The 23,884-nt window shown below is 41.6% G+C and overlaps 1 protein-coding gene across 3 annotated transcripts in view; it reads right to left on the bottom strand.

The window, feature by feature from the left end:
* Positions 1-22,920, bottom strand: part of RAD54L2 (RAD54 like 2) — a 58,595-nt gene extending 35,675 nt beyond the window's left edge. For 2 of the 3 annotated variants that reach the window (XM_028718716.2, XM_028718718.2), the window contains exons 1-2: positions 22,758-22,920; positions 11,178-11,384 (exon numbers count right to left, since the gene is read on the bottom strand). In XM_028718716.2, the coding sequence (XP_028574549.2) occupies positions 11,178-11,328 (151 nt within the window). In that variant the 5' untranslated portion in view covers positions 11,329-11,384; positions 22,758-22,920. Of the gene's footprint in view, positions 1-2,046; positions 2,131-11,177; positions 11,385-22,757 lie in introns of those variants that run through there. The other variant, XM_077924763.1, reaches the window with a different exon arrangement.
* Positions 22,921-23,884: the final 964 nt, after the last annotated feature.

Genomic DNA, 23,884 nt, shown 5'->3' with positions numbered 1-23,884 from the left:
TAGGCAACCTAAGGCCCGGGGGCTGGATACAGCCCCATCGCCTTCTCAATCCGGCCTACGGACGGTCCGGGAATCAGAGTGTTTTTACATGAGTAGAATGTGTCCTTTTATTTAAAATGCATCTCTGGGTTATTTGTGGGGCCTGCCTGGTGTTTTTACATGAGTAGAATGTGTCCTTTTATTTAAAATGAATCTCTGGGTTATTTGTGGGGCCTGCCTGGTGTTTTTACATGAGTAGAATGTGTGCTTTTATTTAAAATGCATCTCTGGTTTATTCGTGAGGCATAGGAATCTGTTCATTATTATTTTTCAAAATATAGTCCGGCCCCCACATAGTCTGAGCGATGGTGGACCGGCCCACGGCTGAAAATGGTTGCTGACCCCTGGTGTAGTCATATAAGGCAACAGAAGACCTCCTCAAAAGAAGCAACAATTTTTATTACACTGTGATGATACATAGACAAATTAGATAGTTTGATTATAATTTTCATATGCTTGGTTCAATGTAAATCATTAAGCGCAGGGCACTATTTTCATGTTGATTTATCACTACATTAATGAATACTTTTAAAAGTCCATTGTAGTTGAAATTTAGTGTCATATATGGACGTGAGAGATGGTTTAAAACTAAACTCATTATTCTACATGCATTAGAAGGGATGCTCGGGGTTTTGCTCATGAACTTTTTTCCAAAAAAGTGTGTTAGTCTAAAAAACCTTTTAGCTAGACAGTAAAATAAAGCTGCAGAATCGCAAGTTACTTCTTACTGCAGAGTCAAAACAAAATGCTCAGTCAAGTCCTTGCAGCTCAGCATGGTCTGTGAGACTGTTGTGTTACGCAAAGATGAGACAGCAGTAATTAGTACTGTACTCCAGTGGCTCCAGTTTTAATCTTTTTTTACAATCTAATTAAATTTCTCATTCCCAGAAATCATGGGCCTTCAACATTTATAAATTTCCTAGGTCCTGAGGTTCTTCATTCCCTTTATCAAGACTGATCTCAAAATGTCTTACTCCTGAAAGTATCATTCCTTTCTTAAATAGTAATTTCCAATTTAAATTTGCAATTTCCACTTGGACCCATAAACCAGTTAGACATTTGTTGCATTCTAGATTGTCTGTACTTTTTAAAACCATTCATAGAAAGATAAAACAGAGCCCAGCAAAAATACACATACACGTGATTACTCTTATCAGTTTCAAAATAAAGTCCGTATAACATCACTCCTATGAGGAGTTTAAAAAATAAAGTACTTTATGCCTACCTCCTCTTTTATGAGTTTACTGGGAAGAAATCAGTTTTCTGAACTAGAAAGGTAAACTAGGTAAACAAGAAAGGCTGAACTAGGTAAACAGGAACAATTGATAAAGTTACAAAATAAATACCGGTGAGCATACACAACTAAATGAGATGTTTCAAACAAGACTTTTTCATAACAGAATTTCTGAACTTTTCGTCTCCCATATATAACCTATTTGTAAGAAGGCAAACCTAATTCTCAGAATTCCAGGGATGAACAATAAAGTTTGTCAGAAGTGCAGTGTGTGCATACATAATGCACATACACTTCCACTATCCTGTCCTAGGAAATACAGAACCAGTACGAACTCTCAGAACTGCAGAAGTATGCAGATTCAGATAGGGAGAAAACACATTAAATAACACGTGCAAAATATGCCACATCCTTGCTCAGGAAAGCAACAAGTGCAAAGAGGCTGCAATATGAAATAATAATCCTACCAAAACCAATACAAGAGTTAATTGGTTGTTTTACTAGAACCCTCAGACTTAAAAAGTAGTAAATAGCCTTATACAGTGTTCAAGATTATACAGTCAGCCTCTCATGCAAATCAAGACACTCAACTTCCACCAAATTATTGACTGATGAATAAATAATGAATCTCAATGTATTGTTTTACAAAATATTATATTCCAACCACTCTCTCACAACACCACTGGAACACATCTGATTTCTAAAAACAATGAATTGTTTGTGAAATCAACGGAAGAGGAGTAGTAGATGGAAAGGAGACTTCCATGTCTTACCTGGGAAGTGCTGAGACTCATCCAAAAGGAGCATTTTGCTCAGTGTACACGGCTGACTGCAACACAACCTTCTTTAACAGCTGGTTCTGTAACTTCAGCAGAAGATAATAGGGCAAACTGTCAACTACTATGAGCTATTCTAGCCCCAGACCAAATGCCTGAAGTCAATGAAAATAATTTATCATCTCTGCTTGGAGCACCATAATCACACAAAAAATCATAAGGTGCCTTTTGCTAAAGTAGCAGAGAAAAGAGAGGAAACAGACTAAACAACGTCATGGTATTCGGGTATTCTAATCAACAGCACTTAGCAATCTATCCTACAAACCTGTATTGAGCACATCCAGTGAATATAGATCCTGTAACTTGGCTGTGACTGAGAAGGGTCACTTACATAACCAATTAAATATGCCTAGGTTTTAGTCTATATAGCACTGGCACTTATTTTCTTTCCCAGCTCAGGTCCTCAAAGCCATGAGTACAAAAAAAAGCCAGCAAGTACTTGAGGACCAATCACAGAAGCTATTCTGTCCTATTGACTGAAACTAGCATATGTGCTAAATTAGAGGAGGTACCCAACACTACTCCTGAAAAACAGTAGAGTCTGTAAAACAAAAAGAAACCATGTACGTTTTGGGAGGTCTCTTCTCTCTGGGGTGGCTGCTACAACAAAAGTTGCACGCCGTTTTCATCTGATATCATTTACTCAGCCCGCGATCCATTTGAACTAGTGGAAGAGAGCAGGAATAAAACGAAATCCTTACATAACTATTCAAACTCAACTGGGGCCCCACACAAGGGGAATTCTAACAGGCAACAGAAAACAAAGAGCAAGAGCTCCAGAAATTAACACCAGGGCTAAGGGGGTGGGGGTAAGTTAGCATATCAACATATTGGGAGCCATTAAAAAGAGAATCCTTGCAAGTTTAATTTTATTAACAGCAACACAAGGTGTTCCTAACCCAACACAATTCCATATGTGTGAAAACCAACCAATATGTGATCTCTGTAACCTAAATAGTGGCAGCAACGACCTATTGGCTTTAGCTCAAAAAATTATTTTTTTATGTGGAGTTGCTGAGGCCAACAACAATCAAAGAACAGTGGAGAGGTCTGAGGCTGATGGGAGTTGTAGTCCAAAACATATGGAAGGTACCAAGTAGGGGAAAGGCTGTTTTCTAAGATACACTCCCACTACATAATGCTTCATTTCATAGTAGGCTTATTAAAAGCTATTCCTCTGTATTACATCTCATGGCAAAATATTTATTTCTTTTCCTTTTTTAATCCTATCCCAGGTATTTTCCCTCTGCTTTTAGTGACAGTATTGTCAGTACCGATCCAAGATCTCTTAATGAGTAGACAGCTGAAAGCTCTTTTTGCACCAGATTTTCCTGGCACATAAAGAGCCTTTTAAAATATCTGTGTTGCTTTCCAAGCAAGGCTCTCTCTTCTTCCAAATTCTGGAAAACCAGGGATGCTCAAGAAGGGGCTTGGCTCCAAGGGTTTGAGGATGCAGTCATACCTCGGGTTATAGACGCTTCAGGTTGCATTTTTTGGGTTACGGACCCGCCGAAACCCAGAAGTACCGGAACGGGTTACTTCCGGGTTTCGGCATTCACGCATGCACAGAAGCACCGAATCGCAACCCACACGTGCGCAGACGCGCCGCTGCAGGTTGCAAACGCTGCGGGTTGCGAATGTGCATCCCGCACGGATCGTGTTTGCAACCCAAGCGTCCACTGTACACATTTTTGTGCACACACGGAACCCTTAGAACTGAACCCCAGCATAAGACATGATCTTCCTGTAGCCATCCGTCTGGATGCAAATTTAAAAAGCAGCACAAAAGAAAATGGATACAAAAAATGAAGACAAGATATGAAGTTGGCACACACTAAAGAAATAAGAATATCTACTGATTTCAGAAGGCTTTGGTTCCAGCCCATTAAAACACATGCAATATGACCACATGATTTACCTCTGCTGTACTCTTTTATTTCTCAGACTGCTTCAGGCTGCAGTCTTTTATTGCCCAGACTGCGACTCTCTTAGGCAGTATCCATAAGCAACCCAAGAATAAGAAACTCAGGAGTACGTAATAGGGTTGTTGTTGTTTTTTTGGGGGGGAGCTTTGTTGAGTCAGCAATGTGTTGAGTCAGCAATATTTACTGATTCCTTACTTTAAGCTAGAGAGCACTTACTACAATTGATAACTATATAGACTATGTAGGGTTCTAGATGTCAAACTTCCACAATCAAATGTTTTAATTTAATAGTATAATACTGGTCAAAAGTTGTCTTAGAAGTATGATAAATGCACATATGGTCCTTGATTTTATTTTTTTAAAAAAACTCAAATCCAAAATTATAAAATAAGGAGACAATAGCTCTTATTAAATATTTTAATTAAAACCAGGATGTTATTTTCAGTCACAGCCTCTCCTCTCCTCCCAAGTTAAGCTGATAAGCACTTTCACTCAGAAGTGTGCATTTTCCAGTAAAAAAAACAAAAACACCTTTGTGAGCTTAAATTGCACTTCTTTTTCATTTAAAATTAGTTTTTTATTACAATATGGTGCCCTCCAGGTGTTGCTGGACAACGGTTCCCATCATCCCTGCCATGTTGGCTGGGGCTGATGGGAATTGGAGTTCAACAACATCAGGAGGGCACCATGGTGGCTACTCCTGCTGTGTTTGTGAGGCACTTGTTTCAATTAAATGTGTTTGGAGATTTAGTTTTACACTGCTGAATGAAAATAAATAGTGTGCAACTGCAATTAAAGAAAGGTTAGTAGAAACGAATAAATCACTGCAAGAATAACAGAACAAGAAATAACAAATTAATTTCGAAAGGGAAAAAAAGTTTTCTTCATAATGGTGTTTCTGATCAAAGAGTAACAGAAATTGGAAACAAACAGAAGATATAAGAGAGATATTTTTCACGTCCACAGAGAGCACAGTGTATTTCTTTAATTTGAACTCGCAGGCCTCTACACTGTGTGCATATTACATTTTTTTATGCTCAAGAACAATTACCAACAAGAAATGGAGCCGGTGACTACCTGCATACACAGGGAAGGAGGAGAGAGAAGGATGAGTGCTCTAGAATAGCAACATATGTACTTTAAATTCCATTATACGAGGCAAAAAAAAAGGAAAAGCAAGCAGCTGGTTACACCACCATAACAGAACAGCAAGGCTACAGAACCCGTCAGCAGATCTGAGGCAAAGAGAACTTTGGCATCATTGCCTCCAAGCAAATGCAAGTCATTTCTCCAGGTTATATAACATTGTCTAATGCTGCCAGAAGTTGTTCCGCTTTCTCAAACAAGTGATTTATGCCAAAAAAAATCGTAAGGAGAGAAGTGAGGAGAGGCAACACCACCATCAAGATTTTTATGACCCTTCTTCTCCTCAGCCCTAACCTGAAATAAATCCTTATAGATTTTTAAAAAGAAATATGACCGCAAGTGTTGTCTGTCTGTGAAACCCTGAGGGGGCCGAGATGAAAGTTCTAGTCTCCCTTCCCACACCAGCATTGAAGCCACACCCCAACTATGATAACTTAGGTAACAATAGATAACAGTTTCACAGCACTAATTAAAATTCTAGAATTAGCAAAATAGGCTCCTAGCCACCTCCAACTCATATCATGCCCCTTATATTCCTGTAAGTTTGGCTAAGGACTGTGGTGCCCTTTTCCAGACATCCCTGCCACAATAAACTCTTCTGAGAAGCAAGCAAGCTTACAAACTCATCCCTAGCAGATAGAATCAAAAAGAAACAAGCAGTTTAAGTACAAAGCGTTCTCCACAAAACACAGAGTAGAGTGTGTTTTTCGGGGGGGGGGGATATCAAAACAAAAATGTTGTCACTTTGCTGGTACAGAGCAACCAGTTCAAAAGAGCCAGGAGCCTACAGCAGAATTTACCAATATCCACACTGGTTCTTAATTCTCACAGAACTACTGTGCTTATGTACTTCTTGTTTCTGGTCCAATCACTTTCATTTCTACTAGTTTAACTGTGGAGCTTAAATGCTAAAAATGATGTGGTTTATTTTACAAAACCAAAATTATACCATAAAACACATACAAGCACTAAGGTGTCTGAGTTTTTTTTAAAAAAGGTAAAGGACCCCTGGACAGTTAAGTCCCGTCAAAGTGACTATGGGGTGTGGCGCTCACCTCGCTGCAGGCTGAGGGAGCTGGCGTTTGTCCACAGACAGCTTTCTAGGTCATTTGGCGAGCATGACTAAACCGCCACTGGTGCACGAAGGACTGTGACGAGTGCCAGAGCACACAGAAATGCCATTTACTTTCCCGCTGCAGTGGTACCTATTTATCTACTTGCACTGATATGCTTTCAAAATTGCTATGTTAGCAGAAGCAGGGACAAAGCAACGGGAGCTCACCCCGCTGCGTGGATTCAAACAGATGACCTTCCGATCAGCAAGCCCAAGAGGCTCAGTGGTTTAGACCACAGTGCCACATTCACACTGTTGGCATCTGTCTCGAAAGACAATGGAAGAATATGCCATTGGGGGTAAAGTCAAACCGTTGGAGAGTTACAGCGCCTGCTGTGGCTGTGGAGACCAATATGGGAGAGACATACTGTGTTGCATCTGGGGCAGATTAAGGTGCCCGGTTTCACTGGCGCAGATGCACCATGGCGTTTATTCTCTCTGCGTTCCTCCCAGTGATCATTCCTCCTCTGGCCGTTGCTGTGGATACATGACCTGACTCCTGTCTCCAGGCACAGAGGTTGTCTGCAAGGGATTCCCACACAGTGGAGTTAATGCTGGCAGCCTTCATATCACACTTGCAGACATCTTTGTAAGTTGGTCTGCCAACAGGCCTGGTGCCTGAAGCTAGCTCCCTGTACAGCACATCCATGGGGATCCTGCTATCTTTCATTGTGTGGAAACTGACCAAGACAGCTTAGACCAGGGGTGCCCAAACTTTTTTCAAAGAGGGCCAGATTTGATGAAGTGAACATGCGTGAGGGCTGGCCAAAGTTGTTCATCTTTCTTTACAATTTTACACATATACTGCCACAGGGGCCGGATTAAATCGATCAGCAGGCAGGATTAGGCCCTGAAACAGACTTTGGACATGCCTGGCTTAGACATTGCTGAGACAGAAGTGTGAAAATGATGGGAACGTGGGCTTGGTAAAACACCTCTGTCTGAGACTCTGTCCTTGCCATGTGATGCCCAAAATCTTCATGACACAGCACATATGGCTGTAAGTTTCCCACAACTCCCTTCCATAAAGCAGCATGTTCAACACACAAGTCTGGTAGACCTTCATTTGGACATTGGACATTAGCATCGCATTTTCCCATACCCTTTTGGAGAGGCGAACCATTGCCATAGCTGCCTTACCAATACACTTGTCCAGCTCAGCGTCAATGGAAAGGTTGCTGCTTATGGTGGAGCCAAGGTAGACAGAATCATCTATCACCCCAAGCATATGGTCACCAATGCTGATGCTTTCAGTACTTCTGCTGGGATTCAGTCCTGTCCTAGGGCTTCACCACATGTTTAAGAGTTCTTAAGCTCATCAGGGGAGAGAGGAACATTCAGCTCCTCCAAGACAAGCAGAGTCTGAATGCAGGCAATTGCTGTACCAAAGACCATTTCCCCCCACAAGTACGGTTCTTGACAGTGCTATGCTCATTGCTTCACCTGCTTGCTGCAATTTGTGATGATCTCTACAGACAAAGTTTTCAACAGTGCAGTTTTCCTGATTGTTGCTCCAATGGCTTTCTTCATGCCTTCGTACATTTTGTGAGTATTGTCACTGTCAGCATCAAGTTGAATGCTCTGATATGACTTTAGCCAGTAGTCATTGGCACATTGTCTGGCAATCTGCTGGGCAACACTCCTTGTCTTTCTTAGTGCAGCAAGTGTCTCTGCGCAGTGCACACACTTGTAGCTCACAAGGCAAGTGCTAAGTTATGCAAAGGTTACTCAGGGAGATGAACTTCCCCCAGAAGGAAAGGATATGACAAAATTCTTACAAGGTGATCTACTTAAAAATCAGAGAGCTGAAGAAAATCAGCCACCCACCAGTCAGCAATACCACTTTGTTGTATAACACATAGAACTGTAAAAGTGTATTAATGTTTAGGAATAATGTACTGCACAAACAGAACAAACGTATTTTAAAATATTTCACAAAGCCTTATCAGTTTTATAAATCTTCCACGCTACAGAAAAATCTTACCTACTCCTCGTCTAAAAATAAAAGCAATACAATTTACAATTAGTTTGACTGCAAAGTGACTAATTTTCTTCTTTTCTTTTTACTAGTTTCTAGTTAAGCACTTAAAACATACAAAAGAGCTCAAAAGGACATAATGCAAGAACTTAGTTAGTCTTCATGGCGGCTTATATGCTGCCCTATCACAGAAGAAATCACCATCACATTATCTAAAATGCAATTTCTGGTAATTTTTGGTACACAGTTGAGAAATGAGGGATAATACTCCAGGCGAAAGGGCTCACCATCAGATGAAATTATAAACTGTTGGCAGTTATAACTTTTATAAGCAGTGCAGAACAGAATTAATAGCTCTACCACTTAAGCTAGCCCACTAATTAGAAAAAGAGCACATCATATTGACTACATACAAGACGGGGCGGGGGGGGGGGGCGGACGGACTATTTACTTGAAGTAGGAGAAGTTGATTTAGTGGGGACAGCTCATTAATCAAGGGCCTCATTAACAGAGAATAGAATGCAGCCCAGGTCTAAAACATAAGGGAACTGAAAAAGAATGTATCAGAGTTACAGTTAACTGAACTGCAATGAAGATAGGGTTGCCATGTTTCAAACAGTGAAAATCCAGACAGAAAGGTTGTTGAGGTATGACAACCCTACATGAAGATAGCATAAAACTGTACTTGAAAACATGTGTTTGCAGTTTCGAGGTCCTTCTGGGTTCACCGTTGGCCCTTTATGCCCAGGCTGTGAACAGACATCCCTCTGCTCAGCTGGAAGTGGTTCACCAGAATGTGGTGGCCAAGCTGTTAACCTCTGATCTTTAAAGTACTTTGGGCTGTATTCAACTAACATTTGCTCAGAACAGAGCAGTTGAAATTAATGATCATAACTTAGGTCTTTTAATTTCAGTGGGTCTACTCTCATTAAAAGTTAGCTGAATACAACCCTATATAGTTCAGGACCAGGGCATCTGAAGGACAACTTTCTCCCATTTGAACCTGACCACATATTAAGATAATCTACAGAGGATCTCCTCTCAGTTCCAAATTCCATGTTTTAAGGAAACAAGAGTGATGGGTCTGCAGTTAGTACAAAACAGAAGAGAAAAAAGACCTAGCAATGAGCTCCAATTTAGAGCTACTTCGCAAAGGAATGATGAGAGAGGGGCTTTTCTAATAACAGAGGATACTGATTCCTAGAGTTGAATTTGTTGCAAGCAGATGCAACTGCAGGCGTTCAGTTAGCTGCTGTAATGAGAGGAAAATTTTAGAAAAATGAGATAGGGGAGAAGCACAGACAAGAGAAACTGCTGCTGGCCAAGACTCCATTTTGAAGTGAGTGCTCTTGCTTTTCCAGATGTGCAACAACTCCTTCCCTCTCCCTCAACACACACACCATGAACAGAAACCATTTAAAAAGCAAGCACAAAGCAGCAGAGGAGAAGAAGAAGCTAGAAGAGGCATCTGAATGCACCTTGAGCAACAGGTAAAAATGGAGGACTTGCCTTCCTCTTTTTCTCTAGTCTTGAGTCAGGACTGTGCATGTGACATGATTCTGCAGGAGTGCAGAAAAAAAACACAGAATGTAGTATAGGGTGCAACACTTGAAGACTAAATTAAGCCAATCTAATAGCATAAATAACTGAATCATATGGAATCATAGAATTGTAGAGTTGGAAAGGATCCTGACCGTCATCTACTCCAACCTCCTTCAATGGAGTTATGGATTATCCATAACTGCTAGTCATAGTATTAAACTGAACCAGAACACAACATACTGAAGACAACGAAAAGCTATCACTTTCATTGTGAGGTTTTGCTAATGCAGGTGGTGGGCCAGTACTGGAAACAATGAACACAGATCTAAAGGGGCCTTTGACCCAAGATTCTTCCTGTGCTCCTATGTCCTAACAACTATGGCCCAGTTCACGTGTAATCTTAAACTACAACACTAATTTGCCACACAGAGGAGGACACAAGGCAGGAATTACATGCTAAACTTAGCTTGTATGGGGTTGTAGTTTCTGTGGACAGAAACAAACCATGAGCCCTCATTAGCCTGAGCTTGCATGTAACAAGCCAGGCTCTAGTTTCTTCCTGGCTTGTATTTTTCCCTGTATGGCATAGTCAAGAGCGGCAAAGAGCAAAATTCAAGTTAAACCAAATAAGCAATGTCCTAACTGTATTCAAACTAGCTCTACATGTGGGTAACCCCTGCTGAAGTATCAGGAACTTGGATAAAGTTTCCAGCAGTTTTGGGTGGGGCATCAGTGCTCTACATAGCTGCTGCAATTTCCCTTAATTACCAACACAGAGTTGATTATACAGAACAGTCAAGATTGTAAAACTATGCAAATAAGAGGAAATAATGCACAGACCGAGTAGATCTGTAAAATTTAGGCCACAAGGGACAGCTTTCTTTGGCACAGAATGTTAATATATGTAGCAAAGTACACACAGCCGTAGTTTTAGCCTCGTGCCCTTTCATTCAAATCTGATGTCCGGAGAAGCCAAATATTTCACAAAAAAGGTGTAACTGATGCCCTCACAACAGACATGCCTCAGACACATAGTAACAATTCTTCTCAAAATGGATTGCTAGACAGGGGCTTCCCCAGCAGCTGCAGAGCTAAATAACTCTGCCCTGTTCACCCAGATTTGGATACAGTTTTAGCTACAGCAATGCAAGTTGCCAATTCAGGACTGGGCTGTCACATTATATAACCTACTGACTTAAATGTTCAAAAACTGGTACAAATGTTCAAAGACCTGTACTCGCATAAATTCCACAGTGAACAAATCTGCCTCTTATATAAAACCTAATGATTTATTCACCAGATTTAACAGTGCCGGGAAGCACATACAAAAAAGCATTCATGGACTCCCTTGCCCATTACTCACCATTCTCATCAAGTAAATCCTCTTCATCATCCCCATCATTGTCCTCCTCCATTGCTTCATCCTCCTCTTCCTCCTCCTCCTCTTCCATATCCTCCTGCTCCAAGTCCGGGTCCACGTCCGGATCACTCCCTGAGATTGACTCGTCCGACATGATTCCCAATGGCACTCCTTGTGCATTACCTGCTCATGATCTGTGTTAAGGCAGCCCTACAAAAAGAGCAAGAAAAAACATGAGGAAATTAAAATCAAGCACAATAGATTGCATAGTATGATACAGCTTAACCCCAGTTCGTTGTAAGCTTTCCACTCTACAGTCGCTAACTGGACTTTTTGTGAGCAGTGATAGCCATTAACATCAGAGGAAGAAGATATTAAAGAAGAATAAGGAGTACAATGTCTTCATCCAAACTGTATGTTATAGGTTACAGATGAGAATGTTAATGGTATAACCTGGAGAAATGACTTGCATTTACTTGGAGGCAATGGTACCCAAGTTCTCTTTGCCTCAGAACTGCTGCTGGTGGTGTAACTAGCTGCTTGCTTTTCCATTTTTTTGCCCTGTATAATGGAATTTAGAGTACAAACATGTTGCTATTCTAGAGCACTCATCCTTCTCTCTCCTCCTTCCCTGTGTATGCAGGTAGTCACCGCCTCCATTTCTTGTTGGTAATTGTTCCTGAGCATAAAAAATGCAATATACATACAGTGTAGAAGTCTGTGACTTCAAATTAACAAAGAAATACACTGTGTTCTCTGTGGATGTGAAAAATATCTTCTTTTATATCTTCTGTTTGTTTCAAATTTCTGTTACCCTTTGATTAGAAACACTGAAGAGGCCCCCCACCCTTGCTTCTTCTTGATCTCTCATTGGCATTTCATATCACTGTATCCTCCTGGATCGGCTCTGGGGATGGGGACACTGTATTACAGTGGTTCCTTTCCTAGCTTCGGGACTGGAACTGGGAGAGTAGTATTATTGGGGAGAGTGCCTTTTTGGGATACCACAGGAAACTATATTATGTCCGGTGCTATTCAATATCTACATGAAGCCACTGGGAGCAGTCATTAGGAGTTTTGGGGCGAGGTGCCACCCATATGCTGATGATCCACAACTCTTATTTCTCCATAAAATACAAAAGTTAAAATACTAAAAGAGATTAAAATTACCTCAACTTGATTTTACTATACAGTGGTACCTCAGGTTACATACGCTTCAGGTTACATACACTTCAGGTTACAGACTCCGCTAACCCAGAAATAGTGCTCCAGGTTAAGAGCTTTGCTTCAGGATGAGAACAGAAATTGTGCTCCAGCGACGCGGCGGCAGCAGGAGGCCCCATTAGCTAAAGTGGTGCTTCAGGTTAAGAACAGTTTCAGGTTAAGAACAGACCTCCAGAACGAATTAAGTACTTAACCCGAGGTACCACTATATAAACATCAAAACACCCCTCAAAATAGTAACCATTATGACTTTGTATATTTGGGGCAAAATAAGAAGCAGAAAGTTCACATATTCTGAATATATCAAAATCTGGAGTACACGAACATGTCCTGGTTGCTTGTCACTCCTCTATCCACAAGATCTCCTATTCTAATCAGACTAAGTAGAGAAATGGAGCCACAAAGAGTAAGAAAAAGCAGGGAGAAAAACACAGGAGACAGAGAAGCCGGGTACAAAATAACTCTTAAAAAGATACAGTGCTAAATTCTGATGTTTATGGTTCTCAAAAGCTGCTTATTTGTTTTTTTAAATTGGCCTTCCAAAAATCTGCCTTCCAAGTGGAAGAAGATGAGAGAGTGTGTCTATTTTTTGAACATAAATAACCAGGTTGAGTCCAGATCTTCAATTGTACATAAAGATGTCATCTCCTACAAAATCCACACAGCTGAGTCAACCAACCCACCTGGATTTAAACCTCTTTACAAAAAGTGCAAACAGCCCTCTTCAGTTTAGAGGTGACATACTATCTGGCTACAGCAAAACACATAATGCTTCCAAACCAGGTAGCAAGGACAAAGTGACAACAAACCATCATTTATTAACAAACTCCTAATAAATGTCTCGTGGTTTCAGCCTATTTAGCATAAAGCACAATAGCTGAAAATAAGGATTTCAACAGACAAATGTAATGCTACTGCATGGTTTCAGATAAAATCTTTAATTGCAAACTAGATTAGACTTTCACACTGACAAGTTTCATACCAAAAAGATGTAAGTAAACACTTGTAAGGTTATCAGCTACAAGACCCTTGGCAAAAGAAATACATTTAAAAACTAACTAAATCCCACTGATTTTAAGGGAATGTACATTAGCTTACATTAATGCAATGCTCAATGGACTAGTTCACATTTAGCTTATTAATATGCTCTGACAACCAACTCCTCAACTACAAGGCTAAATAAAAAGTTAAGTAACCCTTAAGTAACTTCCTTTGAGGGTTTCGTTGGTTTCGTCATGTAATCAGCCCTTCACGTCTGCACCCTCATCCCAGTTCCTAGTAGCTAGCCTATTTCAGTTGCATAAGCAGTGCTTTTCTGGAGGGCTTCCAGCTAGCCTGGCAAACTTCAAATATACAACATTAACACTGCACCACAGGCAGGTAAGAATTACAGACATTAGCCTGCCCTCATTTCTCACACAAGATTGACCCAGTTCAGAACCATCTACCAAGGAGAATTACATAATATGTCCAGCTAACACCCACGTCTCAGGTTTTATGGGTAGGCTATTCCATCCTACCCCTACCCCACACATTCAGCATTTAACTGCTGTAGGTAGTGCTCTTTTCAAATTGATGAACAATTACCTTCAAATGAATAGTCATAATTAGTCTAGACTTCCCAACTGTCTCTTACTAAAACCATCTTGTCATCTACCTAGTATAGCGGGACACACACAGCAAGCTGGCATTTTTCAGGAGGAAATGGAAGAGGGGTTTATATGGGTTTATACACACACCAACAAAAAAGTAGCACCCTCAGAATTTGATGACGAATAACGTGTGATGTGGAATAAGTTATGAGAAAAAGAACCAGGTACAAGGTGAAGAATTGGGTAAATAAATTCAACTTTCTTCCATAGGAAAAGGAAATAATATCTTATTTGTTATTTGTTGGAAGGCTAAGGTCTAGTATTTAAACATCAGTTTCATACTATTATGCATCATTCTGGGGTGGTTTCAGTTTATCAATTGAAAAATTGTAACTAAAGACGAGTACTACAAACAGAGCTTACTTCTGCATAAATATGGATGTGAATTTCTTTAGCCAGCCTCACTTTATGCAACAGTCCTGCCTCCAACTAACAACATACTGATTGGCACTTGAAGCATTTTGCTCTTCTATCTCATTACCAACACTAGGATGCAATCCAACGCCAAGTTAAGCACACCTATTCTTAAATTAAATAGGCTTAGCTATGTCCAACTCTGCATAGAATCAGGTTGCACAGCCCCTTAAGATAATCAAACTGCTAATTTTGCAACCATTAGAATTTAATAAGTCTCAGTGCTTTCTTTGGAAACAACTTCGAGCAACAGAAAACAGTAGCACTAAGTATCCAAAGAAGAAAAGTACCGGTAAACTAAATAGACCACAATGGCCTGCCACAGTGATGTTGAACAACACTAGTGACTTAGAAGGAGCAGACAGCAAATTCATTTTATCAGCCAATGATGAAGAAAGGGGAATAACCATAAATACTGCACAAGGAAGTATTATAATACAAAATTGTTTTGAAAGAATAACTTAATAGCACTGGGCTGCTATTGAACAAAAAATTCTTACTGCAAAGCAAAATATGCAAATAGATACAAAATGTGGGCAAAGTGGTAATGTTCTAGCACAATGAAGGATCTAGATCGGGGTAGTCAACCTTTTTTATACCTACCGCCCACTAATGCATCTTTTTTGATGGTCAAATTTCCTTACCGCCCACCAGTACTCGATGGAAAAAGGATTCAGCTTGTGCTGTAGAACCCCCTACCGCCCACCTAGGATCCTGAAACGCCCACTAGTGGGCTGTAGGGACCAGGTTGACACTCCCTGATCTAGATGTTACAAAAGGTAGTCTACTGGCTTTGCATTTACAGACACATCCAATACATAACACTGGAGGTAACAGTGCCTTTCTGCACAGCATTAATTAGGTCTTTGTTGGAACATCAACTCTACATTGGTTGCTATATTAAGGATTAAATAATAGCAACAACTAGGGTTCTTTTAAATGTTTGTGGGATCTGTTGTAAACTGCCCTGAGATTTTCAGCTGAAAGGCAGTTTACTCTTAAATACTGTTATTATTTATTTAATAAATATCACCACCACCAAAAAAGGGGAGAATATTGCACTAAAGTCTGTGGAGGATCTGGAAGGTAACAGAGAAGGATAATAATTTTATATCCTGCCCATCTGGCTGGGTTTCCCATACTCCCAATAAATAATTTGAACATCTATACATTATTTAGGTTATAAAGCATTACAAGTGACAAGAGTCCTTGCTCAAACTTTGGCAGTAAGTAACATTTTAAAATGGTACCAGCCTTCATGTAAGTCAATAGAGCAAGACACTTCTGCATGCAACTGATTGCAGATTTGGCCTGGGAGCAATTCACCATAAGTAGATTGCCTTTTGCTGCAAAAGATCTGAGTATTCTCTCATTAAGAATCATTGCATGTGCTTCATTCAACTATGCCTAACATAGCAAGGGATGGGGTTAAATCCTATATGGTTAGCATATATTTTCTTCAGATGCTACTAAGATTGGTAGTCAAGCTGTATTTTACACATACATGCATTTCCTCATCAAACATGTAATTTGAGTTAAAATTGGTGTGCACAAGATTGCCGTCTAAAACCTTCACTAATCTCTTCTTCGTCATCTGCAACTTTCTAAAAATGAATTGCCTAATGATTCTCTTTTCTCCAAACTTTTCAGAAGAAAAACTTGAAATATCTCTTTTCATTAAGGCAAGAGCTTCAAGACCACCAGACAGTGGTTTTCTACAAAGGGTTTATGTTCCTCTGTGCAGAAAGAAGTATGGCTTAAGGTATTATTCTATAAATCAGTAGCTACTGGAATACTTCACTGAGACTAAGAAAGTGACTCTTAATCAGACCTCCCTTGATGAAACAATGCTCATTGGTGAAGGCATTGTTGTAAACATCTCCTTACCGAGGAAATGCATTATTTTAAGATGGGGAAGGGCAACCTTTGTCTATCAAGGGCTGTATTCCATTAGAAATAATCCACTGGAGGCCTCTGCATGCTGCTGGTGGGCAGGGCCGAACCAGGAAGTGCGTGGCACCACTTCCTTCCCCCTCTGTTGATCCCCTTTCACCTTATCGCTCTCTTGCCCTCATATTGAAAGCTAAACCAAAAAGTAACAAGAAGGCAGGCTTAAGTAACTCTAGAGTAGTTTTGTACCTTAGGTACAAATTTAGTACATAGTATCTTTTTTTGTTCCTTCAAATCAGGTATTAATGGAAGCCTAAGGCAACTTTAAGGAGCATAATTGAAAGACACACTGCAAAACATTGTGTGGAGCAGATTACTGTAGTAGTCATTAAAATACTCTTGATAAATGAAACAGAAGGTATAAAAGAATGTGAACTACCATATCAGGAAAGAAACAAAAAATACTTTTTAGATGTACAAGTCCTGCATGATGTGGAACTTTCAGACTAAACCTCCAGAGAAAACCTTATGCAGACAAATATTTAGTTCAGAACACACACTTTGGCTTTGCCCTACCGCTTCTGCCTTCCTGTCAACACATCTAACAACAATACTCTTTTATAGTAGCCTATGAAGCACAGAACATTTTGAATGGGCACATTCAGCAACAGGATTTAATCTGATTCTCATAAAATATACCAGCAGGCTAATAAACCTGTCAAGAGATGTATCTGGCATGCTTCCCTTGTTTTAAAGACAAAATTAGCGTTTTAAAGGAACCAACATTCTATATTTTAAAGAAGGCTCTAAACCAGCAGTTTTGATCTGGGTCATACTCTGTATTATGCTCCTGAATCATGGTAAACTGTAATTCATCCAATAGTGCTATAAGAGCAGATGTAGTCCTCTCATCACAATCAGGAACTTTGCTGTCCAAATTATTCCCATCCCCCTCCATATCCAGCACAAACACATTGCCTTTGCCTTTAAAGCTATCTACTGCATTCCCTAACCTTATCTTCTTGTTTTCAGTATTTCCTGGTATATTCCAGCCTATGACTTTTGTTCCTTAAACTCTTAATACCCATAGCTGTCTCTTGGTCTCTTAAGAACTCTAACATCCTTCCTGGCTAGGTTCTACCCCTGAAACGAACTCAAAAGAGCAGTACACAATGCATCTATTGCATTGGGAAGCTGTTTGGTTGAGGAATTGTCTGGGTTTGGAGTCGGGATGATCATTCCACAGCTCAAGTGCCACTACCAAAAAGGTCCTCTTCTTGGTAGCCACCCACCTCACTTCATTTGGCAGGAGCACCCAGAGTAGGGCTTCTGAAGAGGATCCTAAGGTCCAAGTAGATCAGGGGTTGGTGAACCTGAGGCTGGATGCCCATCTGTCATGGATGCTTTAGTTGAGATTCCTGCATTACAGAGGGTTGGACTAGATGACCATTGGGCTCTTTCCAACTCTACTATTCTATGAACCTCTAATCCATTGTCTCTACTTGGCCCATGAGGTCATTTCCCCCAAACCATGCCCACCTGCCATCATATGTGACTTCAAATGTGGGGCAGGTAGAGGCAGGGGTGGATCAGCTGTAAAACCAAGTTCCCCATGGGGAACTCAATCATGCAGTCAATCCCTGGAGAAGACACATTTTAAGTCACCATCCAACAGCTGATGAACAGTGACTTTAACCCTACTGGATTGGCTGTGTGCCCAAGTTCCAACTGATCCCTGAGGAAAACAGCTTTACCAACCATATGCTTGGTGCAAAGCCCCTGTAATGCAGTTCTCAAATGCCCAACAACAAGCTGGCTGGAAGTCACTTGGGAAGCACTAATGTTAGGGGATTGATGTGTGGGTTGTTCACCTGTCAAAGTTGGCCCATGGGGGGCAGGACAGACAGTGATCTGGCTCACTAGGCAAAAAAGGTTCCCCGCCTTGGCAGTAGATATATGGCTAGGCATATTAAAGAAACTGGAGTCCCAGTGCTCAACAGGGGGTTGCCAAAATCAGGTTACAATCTCCTTCATTGTCACAATGTGGTCAATTCTAAGCTAAACAGAGCATTATTTTTAAAGCTTCTTTATTATTTTAGATTCTAAAGAAAATTTAAAAATAGTTATATAAGATGGTACATAGCAAGGAGATAATTAACATGCCTACTTGTCCGGCAACAGCAGTGTTAGTCTATGGAAAACAAATAGATGGGTAATTTATTCCACTGGTAAAGAGGAAAACTCCTTTCAGCAGCCTCCTGACTCAGAATGATACAGGGAACTGGAAACTGGATGAGGTTTACTTTGAGCTAGGAATCCAGGATTTTTACATATGACCTGTTTTCAGTGCTATGGCTCAGAATTGAAGTATGAGAAGTAACAATAAAGGGAGTGACTCTGAGCAAGTGTAGGCTGCTTTTGTTGCACGGAGAGTCTCTAACAGCCTTTCAGGCATCTAGGTTTACAAAGAAGCAAGTCCATTTTTCCAGAGACAAAAGTACTAGTTGACAGTAGTGCATAAATTCAAATTCTGATCAGACAAAGAAACTAAACACAAATTAGACACATAATTTCATCCAATTGCTTTATTTCTATTACACTTTCAAAAAAAGGCGGTACTGATATGCAAGTGATGCTCTGTCAACAAGGAGCATGTGCAATGTTCATGCGCCTATAAACATTACAGAAACCTTTGCCAAAGTTAATGGTTGATTGACTTAAGCTAGTAGTTTTTTCTTTAGCACAAGTTTAGAGGTTGTTAACTTTTCACTGGCCCTGTTCTAAGACTTTTAACAGCATCCTAATATTAATGACAATGTGTGACCATAAAGAAAAGTGTGAATTTCAGTAGGTGACATCCAACATCACATGAGTGATGTTGCATGATGTGATTTTGAAGACCACCGATATTTGAAGCAGATTTGGGAGTGCACATGGAAGAGGGAGAATCAGTTCGAACAATGGTGTCCATTCTTCTAGCAAGTACACACTTGCATTGCACCCAGTACGTCACTCCTAGACTATATCAACACATGAGCCTACAAGGTAAGGTAGACATGCAGAACACCTGCAGACTGCAGCATGTACACCATGAAGAATCCTCCGAACTCCCTCAAACTTGGTTCATCTTATTAGTCCACATGGAGAAAAATAAATTTTAGATAACCTGCCACTACTCATATGCAAGTACTTGGAAAAGGAAACCTGAGGCACAAAAGGTTTAGCATCATTTAGGGAGATGACAACATCTGGAAAAGTATTTCAAAATTCCTGAGAATCACCAATAAGTTTTAGGCCACAAACTTGAAGAGAGCTGGGAGATAAAAATCCCTAAGAAACCAACACAAAATTTCAGAAGCCCAGGAAACTAAGTTTCTTCCATTTCTGAGATTATATTAAAGCAGTACATTTACTAGGGAGTAAAATACTTGCCTCCCAAAGGAAACGAAACCCAACTACAAAAAAGACAAAGACTGAGTTGGCCTAAAAGATCTCTGCCCACCTGTGCAGAGAAGTGCCATGCTAATTAAGAAAGAAAATATCTTTGGCTCAGTATCTTTATTCCCATGCCTTATTGTAACTTAGCCTGTAATTAAGTCTAAGAATGTGCTACTGAAACAACCTCATATTGTTCCCTGTTTACCCCTGCTGTCACTCCCCTTCCTCTGTTGTTTCCCCTGTGTTGAATTTTAGTTTAGACACTCCTTGGGGCAAGGATCTGTCCTCTTCCACTTTGTAAAATGCCATACACACCAATGGTGCTATATAAACAACAGCAATCCTTTCACCTGTAGTGAAACGTCTTTACGCCAAAGAGTGGGAAGAAATGGAAATGTAAGGCAAGTTCATATACTCTATGGGGTATGGAAATGTAGATATACACACTGACACAAAAGGTGGTAACAGTTCCAGAGAAGGCTCATATAAGATAAAATAACTGATAATTCCACATTTTGCTTCCCTTTTGGTTCTCTATCATAAATATCTCTCTCACACAGAAACAAACATATAAAAGCAGCATGCTGTTACTTTACTGGCCTCTGTTTTGATTAACTAGGTAAAGGTAAAGGTACCCCTGCCCGTACGGGCCAGTCTTGACAGACTCTAGGGTTGTGCGCCCATCTCACTTAAGAGGCCGGGGGCCAGCGCTGTCCGCAGACACTTCCGGGTCACGTGGCCAGCGTGACAAAGCTGCATCTGGCGAGCCAGCGCAGCACACGGAAACGCCGTTTACCTTCCCGCTAGTAAGCGGTACCTATTTATCTACTTGCACCCGGAGGTGCTTTCGAACTGCTAGGTTGGCAGGCGCTGGGACCGAGCAACGGGAGCGCACCCCGCCGCGGGGATTCGAACCGCCAACCTTTCGATCGGCAATCCCTAGGCGCTGAGGCTTTTACCCACAACGCCACCCGCGTCCCGTTTTGATTAACTAGTTAGGGAATTAAGAGTCAAATCAATTGCTTCTGCAGCTCAAGAGCTTTGCAGAAAACAATACCTTAATCTTGTTTCTGCAAAATGTAATATGTACACCAAGCTTATATCTGGGCATTCTCTTTACATTTCTAACTTTAGCTTTTCCACTTCTCAGTTCTACCTCTTGAACAATTCAATGTCATCTGGCCATTTTTCCTCATTTGTTTCCAGTACCTTCTCTGGCTTACCTACTTACTTATTTTCATGACTTCTAAGATAATCAGAATGTGATGTCCTAACATCCTGACATACATCTCCTACAATTTCTTTAACTAATACTACAGCATTAAAGATTCTACTTCTCCCATCTAAGCCCATGCTTATCTGCCTCTGACAAAGACAATTACCACAAGCACTCATAGCACAAGCATCTAATCAAATTAATCCCATCTCTTTCATTCTCCAATCACATTCAGGATACTGCCAGGTTCTCACTTCATCAACACCATCATCTCAAAGATGTGCCTTTCCATCTAATGCTAGAAAACAGAACCCTAATTAAACAAACAATCTAAACAACTCTGTCTTAAGTTCTAAATAGAAAAGTTATTCAGTCAAATCATTAGGACAGTAATTCCTCTCTACTTCTCTCTCCACAAATTCAGTCTCCTAATTATTACCCTTACCAAGTTCAACTTTCTCAGAGTTGTCCCTTCACAGAAGTTTGTGTATCTCCTGTGCAGGTGAGATACAAAAAAAAGAAAGAAAGAAAGAAAGAAAAAAGTATTTCAACTGAGACAAGATTATGGATACACAAGACAATTGTGTTTTCCCCCCTTCCACACTACCAACCAAAAGCAGCTGTCTCTACAGAAATTCATCTTTTGTCAGACTCCTTTGCTACTTCCCCCCAATACACTCACTTTTTAAAGGCCTGCCCCCTCCCTGCCCTTTCTGTGTAGGTTGCGACCCCTAGAGGCAGAAAGCATGCTTCTGTACAACACCTACTTTACAGTACATGCTTAGTGGTAGTAACAGTTACAGCTTTAGGAAATTTTCTTTTCAAAGAACAATGACACAAATGTGATAAGTAAGCAATATAGCACAAAATAGAATTAAAGCAAGTGAGTACTAGCCACATTTAGATCAAGTGGGAGTGAAAGAAGTCAGAAAATCTAAAACAGGGCAGAGATCAAAAGACACCCTGCCAGGTGCCATCCCACTTTGAAGTTTTCAAAGTTTTACCAGATTCCAACCTCTCTTTGCTAGTCACCATAACTGGTAAAAAAAGAAAAACAGAGTATCTGATTCAAAGTTAATGTTGTAGCTAAGTCCCTCTCCAAAAAAAAAAGGGCATTTCTAATACCAATTTTTCACACTGCATAACATTATGCAAACGGTTTAGTACTTTCTTTTAAAATTCCAAGCTTTTCTGTAAGAGTTTGCCCTATTTTTTATTTTTTAACACACACACCCCCACACACACACAGTTAAGAACACTGCATTCCCGGAGTAATATGAACGATTCCCCACTTTCTTTTTTCTCCCGTTGATACAACACCTAGCGCCACTTCCCTGAGCATCCCTTAAAAGTCTCCATAGCTCGCTGCCTTCATCTCCAGAGAGCCCCACCTCATTGTTCAGGGAAAACACTCTTCACGTGTACTAACTCGGGTGCTTTTGTCCAGATGCACGCGCACACCCCTTTGGTGCTGATCTCGGTCCCCTTCCCTCCCCCACCCCATGCCGGCCTCCCCGCCCCCGATCCTCGGCTGAGCCGGAGCGGTAGCCGCGTATTCCCGGGGCGCCGCCGCCTGGCCTGCTTCCCTTCCCCCTTCCCGAGCCTGGCTCTGCCGAGGAGAGCGGGGAGGGGCTTTGCCTCCCACCCCTGGGCCCATCCGCTCCCCCGGCGCCTCCATTTGTGTGCGCTCCCTCCCTCCCTCCATGCAGGCATCCCTGTCCGCGACTCCAGCCGGCGGCCGGCTCTCACCTCCTGGTGGGGCTGCGGGCCAGGCCGCGGAGGGAGCGGGGGCTGAGGCGCTCGGCGCGCTCTCGGTGGCGCGCCGGCCCCCGTTCACCCGCGTCGTTGTCGCCGCCTCCGCCTCCTTCTCCTCGCTCCTCTCTCCCTCCGCTTGGGGTCCGCAACAGTAAAGCGTCCCCTCAGCTGGAGCCACCCAGAGGATCCCCCGGGCAGCAACAGGCGCTCCCGCAGCAAAGGTTCCGTGAGGTGCAGAAAGGTTCCCACGTCCCTCGCAGCGGGAGGGCGACAGGGGCCGAGCAGGAGGGAAGGCGAAATAAAACCGGGGAGGGGGGCGAGCAACAGGAACGCGTCCGTTACCAATCCCCCAAGGGCGATGAGGGCACGTCGAAGAGCTGTCGCCGGCAGTGCTCGTGTTTGCAAGCCGGAGGCAGCCCTAGTAGGCCTGGAGAGAAGCACGAGATGTTTAGCGCCGTCTAAACCACCGTGTCGAAACCAAGACGTGAAACCTCACTCGGTTGTCCCAGGGCCAGTCTCGCGCACTTGACGGCAGCTTTTTTGGCCAGAAAAGGACAGGTGCTGGAGCCATGTTAGCCCGTCAGAAGAAGAATCCAAAAATTCAACGGTGGGGTAGCCACTTTGGAAACGTACGATATAGAAAAGTTGGCTATGGTCAACAGAAATAAAACACACACTAGAAGCTAACCAACATGTCACAAAGTAGCGAGCAACGTTTTCAGCAAAAATCGGAAAGAAAGGAAGTCTACTGTTGGGATGCAAGGAGCGTCAAGCAGTAAAAAGAGATTTCGGGTCGCTCTGAGTGCTACTGGGACAAAGGATAATACTGTAGTTGTGTTTCCTTTTAATAGCACACATTGGGAACCATGATATTTGAAGAACCTCTGCCTCTTTCCACATGAACCTGCCTGCCGACTTCATTTGTCTTCATTGGCCTTGCCCCATCCTCAGCCACAAGGAGAGGTGCTCAACTGGGATATGGGACAGGGCCTTCTCAGTTACAGCACCCCAACCGTGGAATTCTCACTCAAGTGAAAATAATTTGCCCATTCACTGATTTTCTCCCCTGACCCATTTCATTTATTCCACTGGGATTTTTGCTGGTTTTAATTCCTACCTGC

The sequence above is a fragment of the Podarcis muralis genome, chromosome 2 (assembly GCF_964188315.1).
Source record: "Podarcis muralis chromosome 2, rPodMur119.hap1.1, whole genome shotgun sequence".
Classification (NCBI taxonomy): domain Eukaryota; kingdom Metazoa; phylum Chordata; class Lepidosauria; order Squamata; family Lacertidae; genus Podarcis; species Podarcis muralis.
Note: the sequence above shows the minus strand (reverse complement) of the source record. Positions and strands in the feature narration are given on the sequence as shown.